General features: G+C 36.8%; 2 protein-coding genes across 4 annotated transcripts in view; one reads left to right on the forward strand and one right to left on the reverse strand.

The window, feature by feature from the left end:
• The window catches only part of Tdrd3 (Tudor domain containing 3), a 40,154-nt gene extending 25,735 nt beyond the window's left edge, over positions 1–14,419 (reverse strand). Inside the window, exon 1 of one of the 2 annotated variants that reach the window (XM_070303461.1) lies at positions 6,402–6,734. Coding sequence is in view for 1 of the 2 variants with exons in the window: in XM_070303464.1 (XP_070159565.1) it covers positions 14,156–14,217 (62 nt within the window). In the remaining variant the exon portion in view is untranslated. Of the gene's footprint in view, positions 1–6,401; positions 6,735–14,155 lie in introns of those variants that run through there. The other variant, XM_070303464.1, reaches the window with a different exon arrangement.
• The window catches only part of LOC138937311 (protein scribble homolog), a 32,980-nt gene extending 9,747 nt beyond the window's left edge, over positions 1–23,233 (forward strand). The window contains exons 2-14 of one of the 2 annotated variants that reach the window (XM_070303458.1): positions 14,174–14,411; positions 14,640–14,748; positions 14,967–14,991; positions 15,091–15,271; positions 15,632–15,993; positions 16,563–16,632; positions 16,874–17,188; positions 17,322–17,475; positions 17,854–18,191; positions 18,807–18,920; positions 19,254–19,340; positions 22,172–22,750; positions 22,935–23,233. In XM_070303458.1, coding sequence (XP_070159559.1) covers positions 14,174–14,411; positions 14,640–14,748; positions 14,967–14,991; positions 15,091–15,271; positions 15,632–15,993; positions 16,563–16,632; positions 16,874–17,188; positions 17,322–17,475; positions 17,854–18,191; positions 18,807–18,920; positions 19,254–19,340; positions 22,172–22,750; positions 22,935–23,102 — 2,740 coding nt within the window. In that variant the 3' untranslated portion in view covers positions 23,103–23,233. The remainder of the gene's footprint in view (positions 1–14,173; positions 14,412–14,639; positions 14,749–14,966; positions 14,992–15,090; positions 15,272–15,631; positions 15,994–16,562; positions 16,633–16,873; positions 17,189–17,321; positions 17,476–17,853; positions 18,192–18,806; positions 18,921–19,253; positions 19,341–22,171; positions 22,751–22,934) is intronic. The other variant, XM_070303459.1, reaches the window with a different exon arrangement.
• Positions 23,234–23,435: the final 202 nt, after the last annotated feature.

A 23,435-nucleotide genomic window follows, 5' to 3' on the forward strand; every position in this document is an offset into this window, starting at 1 on the left:
GTGCAGTCTATGTATATTATGCGTCTATGGTGTCAATGTGAACCGAAGTATGAAAAAACATGAGACGGCAATTGTTCAACGCGATCAGCAAGAAAGCGCGAGAAATATCTTTACTTATAATTAAATTGCCCATCATATTTCAATTTCTAATAATGTGATATTTCTTTTTTTCATTCCTTAATCCGATCGTGTAATTCTGCTACTTTTGAGATTGGATAACGATCGGAACTGCTTCCAGGTCGGATCGTTTATGCGGCTCGTGCAACTGCTCGTCTAAATAGCGCTCGCGTGTCTAGAAATGCTGCGATAGTCGCGGCATTCGGAACTTCAGGTGCGTGAGAAAACTCACGCCGAGCGGAGCGAGAGATCTTGCATTGAAAGAAAAAGAAGAGGAACATTGCATAATTAGGGATTGCGATGCCGGTTACGTCGCGTCTAACCCAGCCTCGTAGAGAGCCACACACAATCTCATCCCTCTTTTCCGATACTTTTGCACTCGACATATAGGATGTCTCAAATTCAAAAATAACATCGTCAATAGTTTTTAAAATCTTGATTTTCTCTTATATAATAATAATAAAAAAAAAAAAAAAATTAATTACGCGCGATGAATAAACAGATTCGTCATTTGATTGGACCGTTCAATTTTTTTATCGCTTCAAATTATTGATCTTATTTTACCCCTTCCAAATTTTCGAATAATAAAAAAAATCAAATTTATACAGGAGAATTTATTCGTTAAGATTAAGATCGCGCATTATGGAGCATCCTGTAGAAGCAAGTGCAACACGCAAGCGAGCACGACCACTAGACGATAGGCGCGTATCTACGATTATTTATCCGCTCGTTGAACAAATACCACAACGCGCGCGAGTATATGCTATGGGAAAGGTCATTGAAAAATCGTAAATCGCGCGCGGCTCAACAGCATTAGCGGAATAGAAACGTCGTTATCTCGCAAGACGATGCAACACGCGGGTCGAGCCTCGATAGCGACCAAGTTGAACGGAATTCGTAGCTCGGAGAGCCAATTATTACGAGTTTACAACCACGGGAAGTTATCTGCCAGCGAAAATTCGGTTAGCCCTTAACCCTTAACCCTACCTTCCTCTAATCGGCCGCAATTCTATGCACTAACTTCTGGCTTGGACAAAGTCCAGGCAAACCCTCGCCGTTAAATTAAAAGATAGTAATAAAAAGGATCTCGCAAATTAAATTATACCGATTCAAAAATGTCATGGAACCTATAATTCTTTGTTTAAAAATTCGCGAATTATTTCTAACAGAGATTTAATCTGAAGCTTAGTTATATTCAATATCGATAATTGAAACGACAACATCTCTTTGAAAAATCTATATTGGAAAAGATCGACTACGAGCTTCATTTTAAATATCAGAGAAATCACGCGAATCTCTCTCAGTTTATCACGAAATACGCCGTTACGTACGTGTATTCACGTATCACATTCACGCGAAGAAAACATTAAAGTCAGCGCGCTCATATGGCTCGAATCGTGCGAAAAGTCTAATCGTCAAAGTAAGAAATGGTGTCGGCGATCCGAGAGTTGTACGAGCTGTTGAATTTACTCAAGCAAAGTGCAATGTTTTCCAAGTAATCAGCGCACCGCTAAAAGGTCAACTCACACCTCTCAAATATACTCGATTATGATAGACGGCGTGTTCTCTTTTGCTCGTGAAAGCAGGTGCAAGTCGCGTGTCGCGCGTATCTTTATAAATGCTACTGCTTCCGCGCGATACGATTAAAGTGTCACGTTCAACCTATTTCTACGACATGCAATTGTATATGTGTAAATTTGATGACACGTATATTCTAAGTTTATTTATCGGGGAAAAAAAAAAAAAAATGGTTGCCGAGAAAACGGTCTTGCAATAATCGATCCAATAATCGGAAACTTATATCGTATAAAATGATTGAATGATGAGATATCTTGATAATATTTTTGAAGTTAATGGCATTTCTCGGCAAGTAAATTTCGATGAAATAATTACATATATCGCAGATTATTTTTCCACCAAAATCTTTTCGGATGTTTGTTATTAAAAAAAAACTTCATACATAAAAATATTAATTTTCAATTTTAAAAATGCAATTAGAATGAAAGAGATGAATGTATTTCTCGTTAAAGCCTGAGAAGAGTCGAGGAATGGAGCCATTGATCTTGAAAATAGATCGAGGATCTGATGATGAATCGAATTCTTGTAAGCGATTGTACAACGTATATAACGTACGACTGTAAATAGATATTGGCACACGCATACGTACAAATATAAGGTGCTGCGTTATGTAACATCGCGAGTTCATAAACCCACGCTTACGTATCATTCAAAGGCTTATATACGTACATTCTACCTGCCGCTCGAGGGACACTTGGATTAACGAATTGACGCCTGAAAACTTTCCTTTCCTTATACGCGCCTTGCAAATCAAGACGGTAATGTTCGAATTAAGGTATGTCGGTTATTACGCGAAGGAGAATTACGGCTTCCGTTAATTGTGCAACGTTGATTAACCCTTTTGGGATCTTGGTTTCTTCTCAATCACAATATTTGATTAACTAAGAGTATTATGGCTTTAATTGGACTTGGGAGCGTGCACTCGTACAATATAAAATCAGTTTAAAAAACAAATATTACAAGCAAGATTTTATTTTGATATCACACCCACAGAAAAGATTTCCGGATTTCTAATGCTATTACTTTTCAATCTATCATAAAATAGGATCGATATAGCGACAATCATATTTATTATTGAAAAAGGAATATTTTAAATGGAAAATTCTTAAATCTAGAATAAAATGCTCTTCGTGCTATCCCGTTAATTTTCTCACAAAGATGAAGATGGAAATTTGTAGCGATCTAACATCAAGTTATTCTAAATGCAAGAATATATAAGCTTAGATTTGTATATGTTACTCTTGTCTCAAGATAGTAAGACAATCTTATTTAATTCGCGAGAGAAGAAGAGGAATTATTGATTTAATTTTAAAATCGTTTTATTTTTACACCGCATAAGGTTGCGATACGATTAAATATGTCAAGAATATTTTTTGTCTCGTTATCAGAAATCCTTTCTGAGAGTGGCGTGTGCCCAAATATAAATACTCAATTATAATTTATCTTAATGTTTTCTTTTAATAATATGCTGAATAATATTATTTACAGTTTATTAAATACAATATTTTGCCCCGCAGAAAATAATTAACCGATTAGCTAACAAGCGTAATGCAATAGGTTGCAGATTAGCATTACTTTATCTTCTCGCAGCAGGTATGCTGCCTTCGGCGACAGTGTCGCGCACAGTGTAATTTAGCGTTTAATCAAGCGTGTCTTACTCCCCTGGCAAATTTTCGACTTTCACCCGCAAAAACGTCCTCGAGAGTGAAAACCTCCGATAAGATTGATATAATCGCGTGATAGTTTCACTAAACAATATTATGCCCGACCAATGCGATTAAAAGAATATTAGCAAACTTTCTTATCGGACCATGCATTCGTTTGCCTTCGATTAATTATTAATATTGATAATTATTATAAATTATTAACATAACTCGATATAATATATAAATTATTTTATATTTTAAAAAATATAACTAGTTTTTCATACATCGCGACACATCTGCTTTATTTTTTTCTTGCAGATATTAATTATTGAGTTTTACTCATCTAATATGGAAATTATGAGACAATAAAAATCATGTGAAATTGATATGAGATAAAAATCGAACCATCGCATTTAGCCTTGAATGCTTGAAATAATATAGTTTTGCAGTTGAAAATCTGAGCGTTATTATCGTCTCGCGAGAGTCTTGCAATCTGATTTTAGTCTTCGCAGTTCGCAATTTAGCGAAATGTTCGCCTATAATACGCTCGCAACGAATCGTGCCAAAGTCGGCTGCAGGCTGCAAAAGGATGGCAATTAGCGCGAAAGAAATGGGAGCGATCGCGCGCTTACGCTTATACGTGGAGAAAATTGAAATAAATCATTATACGCGTAATAATGCCATTGTATTCGAACGTGTTCTACCCTCACCCGACACGGTTTTACTTTCGAGTCAACTTTGGACGGTAATTAGTTTCTGTGAGCGTCCGTTTCTTAGAAATCAAATGCGTACTTCTGGAATCGGAAGAATCACACGATCAATCAAAACGAGCGGTTTTCAATTATATTGAGGAAGAGAGACGATTCTCGGTCATGTATTACGAATCCGTTTTGCAGGTGAACGCGAAAAAGTATTCTGAATAACGAAATACGAAATCGCCAGCGGCTGAACGGAGCGTTGCGGTTGTTCACGACATACCAGATGTTCTTTTTCTTTTTCTTTTTTTTTTTTAATACCAAACCGCACAATTAAGCCGCAAAATTGCATGTTAATTTAAGCGACATGTGTCCGTCGCTTTGGCGACGTATATACCATATGTTGAACGAAACGAGAGATGCATCGAGCGAAGGCAATATTATATTAATCCTTCACTAGGTCGCGGTAAATGGTGCAACGCTTGTCGCAATATATCGTTATGACAAATAATTCGTAATAATCATCTCGTAAAAATCATGAGAGACGTGTGTGAATTTAGATATGTTCAAACAGAGGGAGAATGTATACTTATTTATTCAACTAAAAATTATTGCAAAATTAATGCAATATAAAAAAGTTCAAAATAAATCTTTATTAATTTGTAATTATAAATATTTATAATTTTGAGGGTCTGAATATAAATTACTTTTAATTGTAAAAATTATTAAAGTTTAAAAAAAGAAGTTAATTAAATTTCTCGAATAAGAGAAAACGATAAAGACAAGAGAATTAATTTTTTACATCGCAAAGTCAACAGTCTTATATTGGATAATTGATGGTCTGTCAAATGATGGTTGTTTTGCGCTCGGTAGCCGGCAGCTACATAAATGTCGAAGAGATATCATTGCCGGTGATGGGTGTCGCTGACCCGCTGACACACATCGATCTCTTCGAAATACACACACGCTTTTTATGTACCCGTATGTTTACTGCCAGAATACAAATCAGTACGAATACAAATACGAATCATCGGATGCCGATAAACTTGCTCGATTCATTTTCGGTTTGAATCGTTTCTTCGTATCATTTATTTGAATGGGAAATATTGCATTTAATGAAATCTAACTTGGTTTTAACGTATAAATATAAACAGTGTTTTTTTTTTTACAACGACGATAAAAATAGGCGTAGAACTCGTAGAAATTTACCGAAGCTTATTATCCAGCGCGGCTTACTTTTTGACTTATTTTCAAGGGTATACGATGAGATTCGCTCTTACTCGCTATAGTTCGAAGCTATCATTATGAGTATCCGCGATTTATGGCGCTCGCGGTCCGATAAAAATCTGAAAATTATGGGAGTACAGAACGCCTATGTAACGTCGTTCAGATATAACGATGGAGATAACCAGAAGATTTTAATTATCCGCGATAGGGTTTCCGATATAAATTGATCCGTAGATACGATCTACGGGCGCGTTGATTCCCCGCCGCTTTTCATCGTGTGAAAGTGAATCTCTCGTTTCTTAAGTCAAAAAGATATAAAGTCAATGATATACGTATTCGATCGCGTACATTTATATGTATTCCTGACACGCGTGTACTATTCTCGATTGGAAAAATATAGGTACGTAAAGCGCGACAAAAATTACGATGTAAGCTCCCTTGAATCGTATAATAAAATAAGCCTGACATAACTATACAAGTTAAACAAAAAATGAACGTCACGCATTATCGGTAGAAATATTTTTGCTTTTTTTTCTTCAAAACGTATATCTCATCTCTCTCTCTCTCTCTCTCTCTCTCTCGTTCGCGATAGGTATACATCTCACACATGATTTTTCAGAAAATTATTACTTAAAATAAAAATAAAAATACATATTTATTGCTCTAATAACAAATATTTTTAAAAAATAACAAAAATTTATATTATTTTCATTCAAATTTTTTTTAGATATAAACTTTTTTATAAAATTTAATAAATAAAAATTTAATTTTTCTATAAATAATCTAGATAATAATTATTCTTATAAATATGTGTAAAAATATTTTTTTATATGAATTAATAAAAAAAATATTAAACAAATAATTTATTAAATAATTTTAAGTATTTTTTAAAATAAAACGAAAAAATATTACATATATATATATATATATACATAAATAAAGCAATTGCTATCTTGTAATGTAAACGCATATTTAAGGTTATATCGCTTTGGTGATTGCTCGTGCGATAGATCTCAATTAATAAATATTACATTCTACTAATACGAAATATGGCACGAAAAATATGCCATGTAAATATGGGAATAAATAATTAAGCTAAAATAAAGAATAATAAATAAATAATACATTAGTCACACACCGTGTAGTTGTTCCCCGAGCCTCCTCCTCCTCCTCCTCCTCCTCTCCTTTGCCACCATTTCTCGTCGTTCCTTTATGGCACTCACACGCGAAATTCATTCGCAAATACACTCGTCTATTATAATCACGCGCGTACTAACCACGAGAATGATCGCGCGGCTCTTTGTACGGCACTCTCGATGTTAATCACGTGTGACGTGCACTTGATTGCAACGGAAGAATAACGCGGGAAAAGCGAACGAATACATATTACATACAAGCGACACCTTTGCTTTGTCTCGTAAATTAGAGCAACCTGATAAATCCCGAACCGCGAATTCGAAAATCACTACCCTCGACGTTACACCCCGTAGATAATAAAAGACAGCGAATAATATATATTCGTGTTTTCGGACGATTACTATCTCGTAACATAAACGAATATATAAATATGAGTTATAATTTTGAAGATAAATATCCGTAGAATGCAAATTTCTCGAAAGCAAGGTTATATCGCTTTGGTGATTGCTCGCGCGATAGATATCAATTAATAAATCTCACGAAATATTCGTTTTTTATTAAATTACCCAAACATCGAGTTAATTACGTAGTCGACAAAGTGAACGATAGTTGACATTAATACACGAGTGTTACTTACTAATTAAACTCGTCTCGACAATACTCGGACTCGCGATCTTTCGTTAACGATCGAAAATGGAGTATCGGCAACTTCACTCTGATACGACGCGATATTTAAATAAAATTTAAATAATAGCTAATTGAAACCGTGCACAGATATAAAATCGAAATTCAATATTAAACTTGTAATATATTTCGAACGTAAATAAATCTTGTGAAATATATTCTACTTAATACTCGATTCGTAGGAATTTCGTATATTATTTGCGCTCTCAATTCCCGAAAATGATGAACGAACCTAAGCATTACAGCGACAACTATCGCCTTAATTAAATATCGTAATAAGACATGATTTCTTATCTATAATATCTATCTTCTATGACTCCGATTTCAACTTTATATGTATAAATATATTGTGCGAAATACCTGCTTTGATAAATAGATACGCTCGATATTTTTACGAGTCGTTAATTGAGACTTAACTAATAATGCGACTTGAAATAAGCGCGAGTTATTCATAGAGAGAATTTGTCGCGTTTCGGAGGATAATAACGGGACGATATACGGAGCGTCACGCGTTGCTGCCTGTCGGCTCGACTCTCGCTGCGCGAATGACAACGAGGTGACCGCGCCGTAAACACCAGCGCGCCGTCTATGTCGCGAAGGAATGCGCCAGTCAGTCACTACCGCGAAATATAAACATAAACATTCGTCGAATATTTTGTCGTTTATATTTTATATTATTTTTAACGAATACATTACTATAGTATATTTCGCGCTTCGTTTTATGTTGACTTGTTGTGCCTAATATAACCATTAATCCTGATCGATTTTCGCATACGTTTTAGAGGGGGAGAAAGAGAGAGAAAAATATATATATAAAATATATATAAGGTTTTTAAACGGAAAAATTTTGAGATAAACAATTTGAGTAACAATTATTTTTAGAAAGAGAGATATAATAATAAGTAATTAAATCTTATACATATTTAAAAATACGTATGTTTTTAATATGTAAAAACATAGATAAATTTAATTCTCTAAATAATACAATTACAACCGCTGTTCTCTAATATAATAACAAATCATTAAAATTTTTATTTTAAGAAGCATTAAATAACTTTTATGTAACAATTAAAATTCATTGTTAATAATTAATTTGTCAATGCCAATTGACTACTACATTATACATAATAAATATTTACGCAAAAAAAAAAAAAGAAATTAAAAAATGAAATTAGCTGGCAAGAATTAATATTATTTTTATTGTAAATTTTTTTTAATAATATATAACAGATACACAGAGTTATGAATTTGAGCATGCGAATTTATCGATCAACTTATGACTCCGATATTTTCGTATTAAAGAATGTTCGATGTGATAATTTTTTATATAAATTTTTTATTTTAATTAATATTCGTGATATGTCATTATAAAATATTATACAATGATTACGAAACACTTATATATCGATAACGTTGAAATAATCGCGACGCACTTTGCGTCGAGAAAATAAAATCAAACACCTAGAATTATACGAGGCAAATTATTGATGCGAATATTATCACGAATATTTCGCGGCCAGTTACAAATTAATTAATATACTAACAAGTTAATAAACGTATCGTTCGCGGTCACGAAGATGACTATATCTCTTTTGCTTAGCTGATCCACTTCTGCTTACTTTACTGAATTTTCTCAATACATATAAAAAGATACATATAGAAAGAAAGTCCCGGAAAAGGCAAGCGTGTCGCATCGCTTGCTAGGTGTTACTTTAATTATTAAAAACACAAACTTAATAGGAATTTCGATGCGCTTTAGATAAACGGACTTACGTGACGAACGAATGGAACACCGCGGAATCAAATATCCGTTGTGTAACCCACATGCTTCTTCGCGGAACGATCTTAGCTCGGTCTTAATAAGGTATAACATTATGCAATTACCCACAAGTAGCTCGGCAAAAATCATCGCAATTCTATCTGATAGCGAGCGATTCCATAATAAATCTTTCCGTCCGTGCAGTCCAATGTTTTCCAATCTTCTCCGATTGATGAAATAGCCGTGATTAAATGCACACGCAGCACATGTGTATTCTCATTAAACTAAAATCGTTTATAAAAAATAATACCGCGTGGGCACTTTCTTCTTTAGGACATTCTCCTGCGCATTTATTCATAAAAATATTGATTTTTATATTTTTAATAATAATAATGTAATGGATACGTGAAAAAGATTTTACGTATAGGGATGACGCGAATAATATACCAATGCTTCAAAAGGCAAGCATAAATCGATATAGCATCTTCTAAATTCGAGAATGCATTTGCATTTAGAGTAAGATGATATTCGGAAAAAAGAGGCATGCGAAGGGTGAGTTCGTGATTGCTTTTCGCGTCGTTCTCAAACGTCCCCGTTAACCGCAACGAAAATATTATTTACCATTTTATCGACATTAAAATCCAGCTGGCCGGATACCGAGACAAGCCGAGAATAGAGAGACGGCTCGAAACTTTACTGCCAGGAGATGATCACCGTTACCGTTCACCGCAAACAGCTTCGTGAGTCTTTTTTTTTTTCCTTCCGCGACGTTCGCCATCTCTTTTCTCTCTTTCCATCTCTCACTCATCAGCCGACGAACGAAGGAAAGAAACTTGTAACGAGACTCTTGTAAATCGTTGACGCATCTAAAGAATCCCGGAAACGAATTATTCCGTTCGCCTTTTTTCCCCCCGGTACGACGGAGACTTTCCCTATGATCGATATTCCGTACGATTTATCATCGACGACGGATGTCGGATCGGCCGCATCAGCATCACTTCTCTTGCTTTCTAATCCCATCACAAGAAATTATCTTCATTATACGCGTGTATATCGAGATATTCGTAATTTTTAATAGAATCCAATTGTCATACACCATCGCATCGAAAGAGAATTGAGACAATAAAAAAATATGCACATGTAATTATCGAACGTTCGAACATTTACAATTCGCTTAAACGATCATTAATCACATTAGATAAAGGGTTGTTACCTTTTTTTTTTGTCTCGGGTAGATCCCGTTTCTACGGTCGCACGGTATATGACATCATACGAAATCTGCGACCCTCGTGGGTCGATGATCGGAAACCGCAAAACCCTCATGGATCAACGACCAGAGCGCGCAAGTAAATTGATCGAGATCAAAGACGCGAATTCCCCAGATCGAATGGAACGTAGCCGGTCGCGCGTGAAGGGAAGAAACGCGAAACACGCCCGAGTTCTTCCGTATCTCTTTCTTACCCTGGACGGCTTTACGCCATTCCAGACACCGACCATGCACAGTTAAGCCAGCAATTCGGCCGTGACGGAAATGAATTTTACTGGGAAATGGCGATGCAGTGTCGATACTGCTATTGTAATACGCGATACGCGAAATATTTGCATTATCACGAAATGATTACAATGATCATACAATTATATTTCGTCGCGTTATTTGAAGCACTAGTAGTGAATGACCGATGTGTAGGTATAAATTTTGTAAAATCGATACCATGAAACTGGAACGATATTCTGTAACTCAGACGGTAGAGAAAAGGTCTTATATTTGAATATATAATTTTTAACTTGTACATAATACACGTGTCCCGCTTCCAATGACGGCTATAGTTGCTCCAGTTGGAAAGCATCGAAGCATGGCTTTCATAATAATCTGAACTAATTGGAACAGCTATAAAAGAAAATCAACACCTAATATTATTCTAAAACTTGGAAATGTGTGAAATAAATCAAATATATACAATACATGCAATGATTCAAGAAAATAAATATAATGACAAATCCATATTCTTTTTTATTTTAGAAATAGACTTTCTATATCTCTTTCGATATATATATATATATATATATATATATATATATATATATATCATTGTATATAATATTTTTATTTTTATTATAACATTGGTATTTTTTTTTTTTTTTAAATTTGGAGTAAGTTTAATGACGCTCCGAAAGGAATATAGAACAATCTTTCGACTGTTATATTCGTCATATTACTCAACTCGAACTCGTTTTGAAACTGGTTTTTTTCATTCATAAAACTGGTCGAAGAGAATACTTTTGGAAAGTAACAAGTTTTGAAGAGGAACTATTCGTGAACATTTCTGAATAACTCATTGTCAATTCCGTTACAAAAAAAAGAACGATGTATCTTGCTGTGCTATATATATAATAATAATCTGTTCGTGGAGAGATTAACCATAAGAAGAGGCTGATATGGTTGCGGATTGCGGGAGACCGAGAAGCGAATTGCCGGCGGTACCTTAAACGCGTCTGGTAACAATTTGTCAACTTCTGGTTCGACTGCTTGCTACCAGTTCTAAAGTTAGACTCCACGAGACCTCGCGGCAACACGTATATCTCGGTCTGGCATTCCTGAGGTTAAACCATAAAAACACCGCTACAAAAATATATTAAAACGATTTCTTAAATTTTTCGTTGTAATACGTTTTCTAAAAAATCCGTGAAAACCTTGTTAACTTTTTAAAATTTTATAATTATTAAATTTTCCATTTTTTGAAATACATGTTAATAAAATGAATAAAAAAGTGCATATTTAATTAAAAGTATATTAAAATATAATATACAGAAATTTTTTTTATAGTCTTGGAACTCGAACTCATTAAATGTGAACAAGATTCTTGACCGTAAAAAATAAAATTTTTCTTTCTTTCAATTATCTCTTTTGAAGAAAAGAAACATATTAAAAAGATCTTTATCTCTCATTTGTGCAGTACAACGAGCCATGAACAACAAATCAAAGAAATAGACATGAGAGTCGAAAGGACGAGAACGTTAGTTAGGGCGTGCCTTTCCGTGTTCTTTGCAAGCTTACATCAACTTTCTCCGCATTGTCGGCGAGCTGATCGTTCCTCGCATCCTTCGTGACTTACGCTATTATCATAATGTATATACAAATAATAATAGTAATTAAATTGCGCACGAACTTAGGTGAAAGATAAGAAAAACAGAGTAATTATGAAATAAGAAGGTTAAGAATAACTTAATAATTATTTCATAATTGACAATAAAATGCAAAACACGCATTTCTCATATTCATACGAGCATGTAAAATGCGTTTCTCGGATATACTTATTGCTGGCTTTCCCGAATCGACCCGAACTCGTCTCGATATGATTAACATAAGACGTGAACGGAATTCATAATTCAATGATTCGCACGTATCCTGTTATTATTGCGTTTTACACGTACATGATCAGAATTCGAATATCGAATATGAGGATGCGTCGAAGGAACATCGTAATTTATATCCGGGAACAATAGCAAAGAAATTATCAACAAAATTTTTATTTTGAATAATTTCTCGATCAATTTTTTTATTAAATTAAATATTTTCATTTTTTTTTGTTTAACTAATGCAAAAATTTTGTTTAAATAATTGTAAGAATAATTCCCTCAAAATTTCTGTATTACGTTCTACTATTTTATCGTTGAAATTCCTCCCGTTAACTCCTTCGCACGTTGTAGTCTTGGGGCAAATAGGAATTAACATAATTCGTGAACGGAGTATCGAGTGCCGGATTAATACGCGCATGAGACGCGCACGACGATCGCGATCGATCGTGACACGGGCGGGTCACTCGCTCAAAGGCAGATCTGGCTGAAGAAAAATATATACGAGAGACGTTTGCCTTATTGTTAGTCGTAACACTTTCAGGACTCGATCGTCGAACAGTGATATCGACAATCGTAATAACGGTACGTCTTTCCGTACGGACGCGCTCGTTGTCGCGGAAACGCTACCACGCGCATTCATCGTCCTCTCCTCTTTTCTCCTTCTGTGGGCGATTGCATAATAGATTTTCCGGAGACACGACGTAACAATTTGACTTTTGCGTACAGCTGTTCCGTCGTCGTCGCCAAGTGGCGCCAAATCCCATTACATAAAAAGCGACGCGATTGAGCGCGTTAAAATAATCGCGTTATCCCACGCTATTATTATGTAATTACTGAATATGCGCATTCCGAGAATACTGATGTCAGTGGCCGAGGAATAAAATAGTTATTATCCCACGACCAAATTTTAATCTGCCCGATTTTCTCGAAAGTTCTCACGGGTTCACGCTCGGAGTTCACGCCCGTATCGAAAATTCATCTTTCATTGAAGAAGACGCGCACAAAGTGAAGTTCCATTCTTCTTCAAGTATTATCTCGGAGAATAAACGGTATAGGATATAGGGGATGTGTCAAGATACGAGGTGTCAAGAAGGGAAGCCCCCCGCAAGGCTTTACAGCAAAGCAAAGTCATTCTGGAGCATATTCTCGCTCGCTAATAACTGTCATTTCCCTAGTGTTATCTCCTTGTTCTACCTTGCATCCACTTTATCGTTCCATGTTGTATTGTACACAACGGTCTTTTCAACGTTCGACGGAAGATGGATTCTCGGCATCGTTAACCAAATGTCATCTTGCTTCTCAGCTTCACCTTCGAGTCATTCTCGGTCCGTCTTCCTCTTTCTCCTTCGAGACTGCGTGAAATTCCTTAGCGAGATTTCTCCACCTCGCCGAGAAGTTTCTCGATCGCCACTATCTCCGCTTCCTCACGCCGGCTCGCCTTCCTTCCTCGTGCCGGTGCGCCAGGTGTGGTCATTAATTTTACAGCGCGATGGAAAAAGGTCGGCGGAGTACACCGAACAAAGGTACCGAGTCGTTCGCTCGCTCGCTCATTCGCCCGTCGAAGCGAGGGGGGAAAATGAGGATCTTTGCGAGACAATTACTCGCGGAGGTAAAATAAGACCGCGTAAAATATCGCAGCGACACGGACAGATATAGCCGCGTCGGCGAGAAAATATACAGCACTGAGAAGAGCACAGACGAAGAAAAAGAGAGAGATATTTGAATAAAATATTTCGTATAAAATTCATGGAACGAAAAATATCCGAACATCTCTGAAAAATATAACAAGTTGGAATGAAATTAGAGGAAAGATATTATTTTAACGTAAGATTGAAATTTTTATCGAGCGTACATTTTGAATTTAATTAAAGGGTCTTGAACGGAGAGATAAAATTCTCGTTGGCTTTTTCTGCTCAGCTTCAGAGTGCAGAATGACGTTATTTATGTACACGTGCCTTTTACGATACCGGCAGGTCGGGTGGCTCCTCCAGCGCGTCAAATGCTGGCACGGGATCATCGACCGGTGGAGGTCCTGGGAACCCGGCAGGAGGCGGCAGGATGGCCGTCATTGGCGTCACTAGGAACGTACGTTTGAGACGTCGCGGTAACGCCGGCTTCGGATTCTCGTTACGTGGTGGACGCGAATACGCCGCCGGATTTTACGTCAGTGATGTTCAACCAGGTGGCGAGGCCCATAGAAATGGATTGAGGGTATTTTGATATAATTACTGTCCATATACTATTATCTCAACAACTACATATTAAAATTATTTAAATGTCTTTTAACATCTTTTGCGCTTCATCTATGATTTTTTCAAGATGCGTTAATCAAAAATAGATTTAATGGTAATCACCCGCGTAACGCTAATTAACTATACTTGAAATCGTGAAAATATATTGGATAATTAAATGGTTCCATTTTCGATTTATCGCTTTCAGGTAGGCGATCAAATTTTAAGGGTGAACGGTTATCCGGTGGAGGATGCTGTTCATCAGGAAGTCGCACTCCTGGCAAAGAATCAGCAAGTCTTGGTTCTTAAAATTCGAAGTAACTATCTCGTCTCTATCTTAATTATCTATGCCGTAAAGTACAATATTGCACTTACGGACGTAAATCTATTTTACGTAAAGATAACTCCCGATAGCTCTTCGCGATTTAAGAGAAAAATAATTAATAATATAGTAATACGCGCGCGCGGCCTTCGTGAAATAATTTCTATCTCGTTGCCGATAACGGGAATTTATAGCCCTTGATTTATATTGCAGGCGTGGGGATGATACCCGTAAAGGAGTAAGTATCAAAACTTAATTAAAATCTTGCGCGAATCATATTACATGTCTCACTCGATCGGCATCCCCTCGTTACAAAAATCATTTATGATTCGTAAAGCAATCCGAACGATCCGGTTACCTGGCACATGGTGCAGCAACAGCAACAGCAGCTCCAATACAACGAAACTGGTTTAGGCAACGTGCCGAATGCAGAAGTCAGAATTCGGATTCTCGTCGGTGAGAAGGGTCGTCTGGGTTGCGGCGTTTGCAGGGGCATCGTACCTGGTCTCACCGTCCAGGTTAATAACATTTTAATCGAACGTAGTTATGTCATATGGATGCAACTGGCATTCTTGACATTTCTCCTTAATTATTGTAAAATTTATTCTGCTTTCATTAAGATCGAAATTCCAAAGAAACATTCGAACCATTGCCATTTCAAGTTCAAATAATCGACTGTACATTATTGCCACATTGATTAATAAAAATTTTAAATAAAAAAAGAATACCCGACTAATTCAATAAAGCAAGATTTGTATTCAAATCTTTATACTTGGAACGTTACTCTGACGTTTCGAAACCGAACTTGCACAATAAGCGTGGCTCAGGGAAGAATTAAATTAATCTAAAAACGCACAAAAAAAAACATGAACTTTTAGGGCACGAGGGAAGGGGGTCCCGCGCGAGCGGCGGGTCTGAAGGCTGGCGATGTGATAATCTGGTGTAACGGGCAACGACTCACCGATCTGCCATTCGAGCGGGCTATCGAGATGATGCGCAGTTCGGCGATCCTCGACCTTGTGGTGCAACGACCCGCGGTCCCCAATCACCTTTACGATTGTCCCGAGCCGCTGTGGACGCGCGGCTCCAGCGGCTATGACTCCGAAACGTCTAGCGTTGTGGCCGCGAGCCCACTGTCCCAGCATCCGAATAACGCACCATCCTCGCCGCAACATCACCATCATGACGGCAGGATGAATCAACGGTATCCGCGCGACGACGCGTGCAATCGAAACGGCAGGTGAGTGACAATTCAATGTTTCATCTCGTGCAAAAAAAAAAAAAAAATTAATCAAGTAGAATGAGGAGTCTTCGAGTAATTAATTCAATGTAATGTCAAACATGTTGTGTAATACGATACTGTGCATGACAAGATCAACAGGATATACCGTATATACCGTAAATTTTTCAGAAACGTTATTCTCGTTATCTCTTTATTCGTTTATCTTTTCTCATCGCGCAAATCGCAGCCGCGTCTCTGACACTATCCACGATACTTTCGCTACCTAGATAGATATTTACGTATCTTGCCGCTCGTGACCGTTATCGGATCATCAATGAATTTACACTAGGAGAAAGTCGGTCCATTAATAGGACACTCGATAACGATCGCAGAGTCGGTCACGGCTTGAATTCCTCGCCGCCACGTAAACATTCGTCCAATTCCCCGGAATATTTGCCACGTAAAGATGCGCGTCCGCGAATTCCGCTCTTTAGAAATCGGACTCATAACTTGCATAATCGCCAGCACGAAAGACACATACATATATATGTAAATTTCGCTTCGTAAATTTCCGGGTTTCGTCGTAGGATATGCTGTCCTCTCGCCCTGTCGACCAATAGCTGCAGTTCCTCCTCGGAATGGGCACACGTGGATCAGGTATATATAAAGGGCTTTAAAATAACTTATTTTATACACAATTAGAACCAATAGAACTAGTTAGTAGAATCAATTTCACAAAAATTATCTATTAAACAGCTTAATTAAGAAGAAGTGAGTATAAATTAAATTTTATTCCACGCATCACAGAGCTCGAAAGTTGTAAATTTATTTCATTATTAAAATATGAGGTAAAAATGCACGAGTCTTTTCATTGGAATTTAAATTGACCACTTTCTAGGCGCCGGAATGGTCGCGAAAACCAAATAACACGACCGTGATTCGTGTTAATCAGAGCTCGAACCAGAACCATCGGCCTATACCGGGCGGACAATATCACTTTAATTCGCGCGGCAATTACGAGGACGACATCGACAACGAGCCGCTTTACGATCCCGTTGCGCCCAGGATCGACTACGAGGTGCACGACTTCGACGCGAATCCGCGAGACGAAGCCAATCGGCGACTGGCCTATCGGCGAGATAACGCGAGGCAACAGCAGGACGTGATTTATGACGGACCCGCTGACGACTTGCCTATGTACCATGGCTCCAAAGTAAGAAAATTTGCACATCCGTCAATTTGCACTTTTCTTTTCGTTATCGAGCCGTTCTTTACATTTCACTCGTTAAGCACGATTGGTCGATTTGAATGAGCGGCCTGCGTAGTAAACGTAATTTTTGCGCCAGGAGAACGGCCAAGCGGTTGGTAATCGATTGACGGACCTGCAACTCGCGCAGAGACAGAGCGAGGCCGAGAGGAAGACGACAACGACTGTGGAGGTGCATCAGTCAGTTTGTCCACCTGCACCTCCGCCGCCGCTTCCTTACAAATGGCCAGCAGGTTTGACGACTTCTCCCGCAGCATCGTTAGAATAATAACTGGCCGCGGCATTCGCTCGACCGATTCAACTTGAAGAGGATTCTTTAACATTGCTATATTCATCCTATGTTCAAAGGCGTAGACCTTGAAAGATATTTCTAAACGCGATTATTTTATATAAATAAATATAAATATCTGCACTTTTTGAAATTATTTTAAAATATTTTTTACAAATTTTTTATTTTTTATTGATAAATGCAGTCGCATGTATATATATATAATTTAATATATGGTACATGTACAATTTTCTTTATTTTCAATTTTGAAATAAAATCTATTGTTCTAATGTTTTCTATATAACACACATACTCACCGTTATTATATTATCTATCGTTATAGAGACGAAACCGATGAACGCTATGGGCATGCAAATGGGCAGTACCATGTCGATGGGCAGTACCGGCTCGACAGAAACTGAATCAAGCCTCGAGTCATCCTGCAGCAAAGACTCCGCATCGACATCATCGTCGCTATCGACGTCGTCCTGTGAACCGGCATCAACCGTTTCTTACGGATCGGCAAACGGCGGTGGTTCCAGCAGCATCACTAGCAAAACAACAGACACTTCGACAATCGCATACACGACGCCACGCAAGGATGTCGCCAGGACGTCGCCAATCGCCAGCACTGATTTAAGCACTGCCATCACACAGGAGTTACAGAGGCGAGCACAGCAGGTAGATAGATCTACAATATTAAGAATTCCCAATATCATATTTTTATTTATTTTATTTTTTAAATTTTACGATAAGCCTGCGAAAAATAAATGAATAAGAGTCATGTGTGTGAGTATATTATCGTATCTGTCATATTAAAGATAGTCTATATCTTTCCCTTTTTTTTTTTTTGAATGTGCCCGTAATTTTTTAATCTTCATTGTTGTTTTGCACTGATATCGATGCTTGATCCGCTTATCTACATAATATCATTTATATTATTTCTCTTCATATTTATCGCGATAAAAAATAATGAATATTATCAATGAGTTAAAGTGCCTTACTGCTATGTAACATGCCGTAAAAAATTTGATCTTTTGCTCGTTTATACCATATACGTTTGGCACTTAGATTATCTTGTATTTTTATTTTCTCAAAACTACGTTTTTTTTTGAAAAATGTTCTACTATAGATATGTTCTCTTAGAAATGTTTAGGATTCAAATTATATTTTATAAAATATCACGTTATATTTATTACTTTGAATTACTTTCATTCTCGTGATTGATTATTCGCATTTCGCTTATTGCTGGTCATTCATCATTGTCACACGTCGGGTATTATTTTTATTTCATAGAGAATGAACAACGCCGCTAAAGCGGAAATGCCAAAGGACAAAACTCCGGACAATCGCAAGCCTCAGAATCTTGAAACTCTAAGATCACAGGAGCAAAAAGTGACACACGATAAGGTCAGCTGCTTACAATTGCACGTGTATAATAAGCATTGTTTATGATTTAAGAATTATTAATTTTTGTTAATGGTTTATTTAGAATGTTTACAATTTACGAAAATCACTCAAAATTTAATTAATATTTCATATAAAAGTACAATAAAGTATTACTCTTTGCAATTCCCTAGTCCATAAAAAATTTCCATAGAAAAATCTTATGCGAACTAATAATGAAAATACGAAACAACCACGATATAAATTTGCATGCAAATTGTTCGACGCGTGCGGACGCTCTTCGTCATCAGATAAAAAGTGCTCTATAATAAAACTGACACTTTACTCGTTTTGCAGTTGATGGAGGAATTTAAGCGTGCGCACCAAAAAATGTTCAACTCTGCTCAGCAAAAGGTGCAGTCCTCGGATCAAATTCTCGAGAAGGTAAGAAAAGTTAATTGGTACAAGTAAATTGTTTATTATTATTAAAATTATATAAATTATATTTCGGTATAATATAATATAGTAAAAGGGAGAGAGAGAGAGAGATTTAAATTTCTCTAATATTCTGTTAATATCTTAAGATATGTTGCAAACGTATCTTAACAAAGTTCGAAATATGATTAGGTTTTATAAAAATGAAATTCGCGAATTTACTCTCCGATTTTGCCTCACGGAATTCGAGATATATGATATTTTAACTTTCATGATAACACACAATAATCCATCTAATCCGCCAATCTAGTATACTGTTCAATGATATGCGTATCTTCGAAACCGATCAGTAACGTAACATGTTGCACGCGTTGTAAAGATGATCAAGTCTTACTTAATGCTACACACATTGATAAATGTGTACCAATTTACTGTTAACTAGAATTTTAATTCAGAAAATTAATAAATCCAATTGAAACGATGTAGATTTTAAAATTCATAAAATCAAGATAATATAAGAATTTTTTGATAAATAAAAATGTAACTCGCATAAAATTACACGATTACAACGACTTTTAAAATAGATGATTATAATAAACGAAACGGAATTAATGATTGTGTTGAATAATATATCAGAGAAGAATTGATTTCGTCTAATAAGATGCCAAAAATAAATCGCAACTGAGTTTTCCACCAGAACGCTTCTTCCTGAGTGAAGAATTTTTCGATGCATAACTAAGGCGGCTTGAATATGTAGCGCGTTTTTTAATTACACAATCGTACAAGCAAGGATATGCCGGTGCAAACAGATAAGAACGCGAAATTATAAAGATCCCGGAATAGTCATCGTCAGTGTGGCGTGCAGATTACATAGTGGTGTGTGTGCGTAATGCTGACGCACCGACATGTTTATCCGTTGTATACCTGTGTAGGCACACATTGGTCGTGACGGTAGTATCGTTGAAACGACGAGAGATAGCGAACAGTTCGCACTTTTAAAGTCACGTATATACGACGTTTTGTTTCAGTTCCTGTATTACCGCGTAGCAAAGAAAATGTGTGCGAGGGTTAATTAAAAACTACATTTAATTGCGAAAACGATGTATTAGAAAACTAGCTATCAATTATTCAAGTGTATGTGCGCATCGCATTATTCTTAACGTGTTGCCTTGGACATAATGTCTGCGCGAGAATTTCATTGATAATAATAATAATGATGATAACGATAATAATAATGCTAATAATAACATGGTAATAACATGAAATTTTGGAAACCAGCTGCGAATTGATGGCTAATAATTGTTCAGAAATGATATTAAAATTCAAATGCCTTTGAATTATTATATGCTATCATGTACTTGTAAACTAAATTATATGTTTTATGTATTTGTACGTTTCTCATTTAGAAGAAATAATTATTAGAGATAAATCTAGATAAGATACATATATATATATATATATATATATATAAATTTTTTTTTAAATGATCTCGTTATCGCGCCGAGAAAAATCACTATTTTTTCATTTCTTCGACACGACCAAGTGATGACTTGCTATTATAAAAGTCAGAGATTGATAGCTCGTTGTCACTTCTTATCGTCCATTAATCAACGTTATCGAGGCGCTCACGGATTTATTCGCTACAATCGGTAGCCGTGATTGCGATTTCATCGTTCGCAGATATATATGTATATATTTGATACCGCGGGAGTGCAACGTGATATGCAAGGCAACGCAACAGGACACGGGTCTCGTGTGCCACATTTTTTTCTTTTTCTTTTCCTCCTCGCTTCGACAGTTTCCTACGAATTGCGGCAGACGTGCAAAAATAATAGGGGCTTACATAAGAGCAACTCAATGTAAGACGACATAACGCACGTTACTCTCGCCGCGTGTTTTCTCAGTCGTTCGTCGTGTCGCGCGATCGGCGGTCTGCGAAATACCGCAAAACTCGAGGTCGTCGTGCAATCGTAATTAGAAGAAAATAAGGCCGCACGCGCGCAAAACGCCATAACGAAGAGCGGAGTATGTTTTTCGAGACACAAACGCGTCGTGAAAAAAAAAGACTTCTCTGTATTGAAGGTTGACAGATCCCTACACCTCGGAAGAACCGAAAGTATTGAAGAAAAAGTTTTTTAAACAGTTTAGAAATCAAATTCAATTGAAACTGCCATAAAAAAGATTGAAGATTTGAATATTGATATATTACCAGGACATATATATATATATCGAAGATTTTTACGTCAATAATATACTTTATATGTGCGGGATAATAGACTTTAATCGAGGATAATATAATGATCGTACATCAGAAAAAATCGTAAACGAAAAAAGAAGTGGATAATTAATTTACGGAGAAAAAGTGAAAAGTGGAATACATGACATATTAAATTATTTAGCCAGCACTATATATAATTAATAAACACGTTCGGAGAATTTGCGAGTATGGATAAAAAAAGCTCGAAGACGAATAATATAACGGACACGATGAGAAAGAAACAAGGCCTGGTCACAGTCACGCCTTACAACGTTAGTAATTACGTATAATCACATTTAGCATTAATATGCGATTTCATTTAAGACTTTGGCATGTGTGCCGATTTATCGATACTTTAAACTTATTTAATAATTTCGTATCGACACATTAAATATATATTTTGAAATAACAAATTCTGTTCTAAAATATCAGTTATATCTTAATTCATAATTTGTTGCGTTAATGAAGTTCTTTTAATTTCTAATCTTATTTTTTCAAATATTAATTTTAAAATATAATCCTAGCCTGCTTGATACAATACATAAATTTATTCGTAAATAATTGCGTTCCGTTTTATTTTTAGGAACAAGAAAAGAAGGTGCTCTATGAGACCTCGACAACGATGACGGCAGCAACGACGACGACGATGGGCTCTCCAATGCCTCCTCCAGTGCCTCCTCCACTTCCGCTTCCTTCGAAAAATCGAGGCAACGATGACTCGGTGGAGATGCAGAGCATCGAGTCGTTCAAATTGAAGGAGGCACCAAACACAGTACCGAAGCCGCCGCCGACATACTTTCCGGTAACGAGCCCAGCCTCAAACGGAAGTCCACATCATATCGGTACTGGAAGCAAGGTCCCCAAGGATGCCGCGACGAGTCCCGTCGCGGAGCTCGCCAAAACCTCGCTTGCATCGATCTCGCCGACCAACGGCGCACAGATCTCGAAATCCCTCACCGGCAACAAGGTGGCCGTCAGGATAGGGGCGTACGAGGGTGAGACGAAGCAACCATCCAGATTGGAATTCTTGCCGCAACAGCCGAGTCGCGATAGAAACGGCGTCGTCGATGAGGCGGCCAACAGCCCGGTCGTATCCAGGTTACAGAACGAGCTCGTCGCGACTCTGCAGAGGTCGAACCTCAGAAGAAAGACTGAAGGAGTGGTAAGCGATCATTTCACAAAATAAAATCTGATCTGAAAAAATCTAACTACATTTGTCATAAATTTCTACGATCTTTAATGACCGTAACTTTTTATTGCCTACGTTTCTGGAAACTTGTACAGTTACTTACTTGATCGCGTATTCTCTTAGAAGAAACGACATTACGAATATAAATTTATTTCAGGAAAATCAGTCGCCCGTGAAGACTATTTCCGAAAACGCGGCGACGCCCAGTAACAATACAACGAATTCTGAGCCGAACAAGCTTCTCCAGGGCAACGTCGAGAAGCTCGCGTCCGCTCTCAGCAACAAAGTCACTATCAGAGTGAATCCGGAGAACGGTAGTCGATAAGAATGTAATCGAGTCGAGAGAATCTTTGTATGTATCTTCGTAAATTTTGTACATTTTTGCACGTTTCGATGCTAACCATTTATTATAAGTAAAACAGCGCTCCCTCTCTATTAGCGAGGTTCTTTTACACACGTACGTGTTTTTTATATCTTATTTATTATCGTATTATACACCGAGTAAATGGAGCGAAGGAGCTAATTCTTATTAATCGACGAGGTTTTACGACCAGTATTTACTATGTAGTCTCTATCTTTGAATGTAATCCACTACAATCGCGACTCTATATACGAATATTAACAGAAAATTCAGCGAGATGTTGAATTTTTAAATAAA

The sequence above is a fragment of the Polyergus mexicanus genome, unplaced genomic scaffold (assembly GCF_030449975.1).
Source record: "Polyergus mexicanus isolate NDT 795.1 unplaced genomic scaffold, iyPolMexi1.0 SCAF_10, whole genome shotgun sequence".
NCBI lineage: Eukaryota > Metazoa > Arthropoda > Insecta > Hymenoptera > Formicidae > Polyergus > Polyergus mexicanus.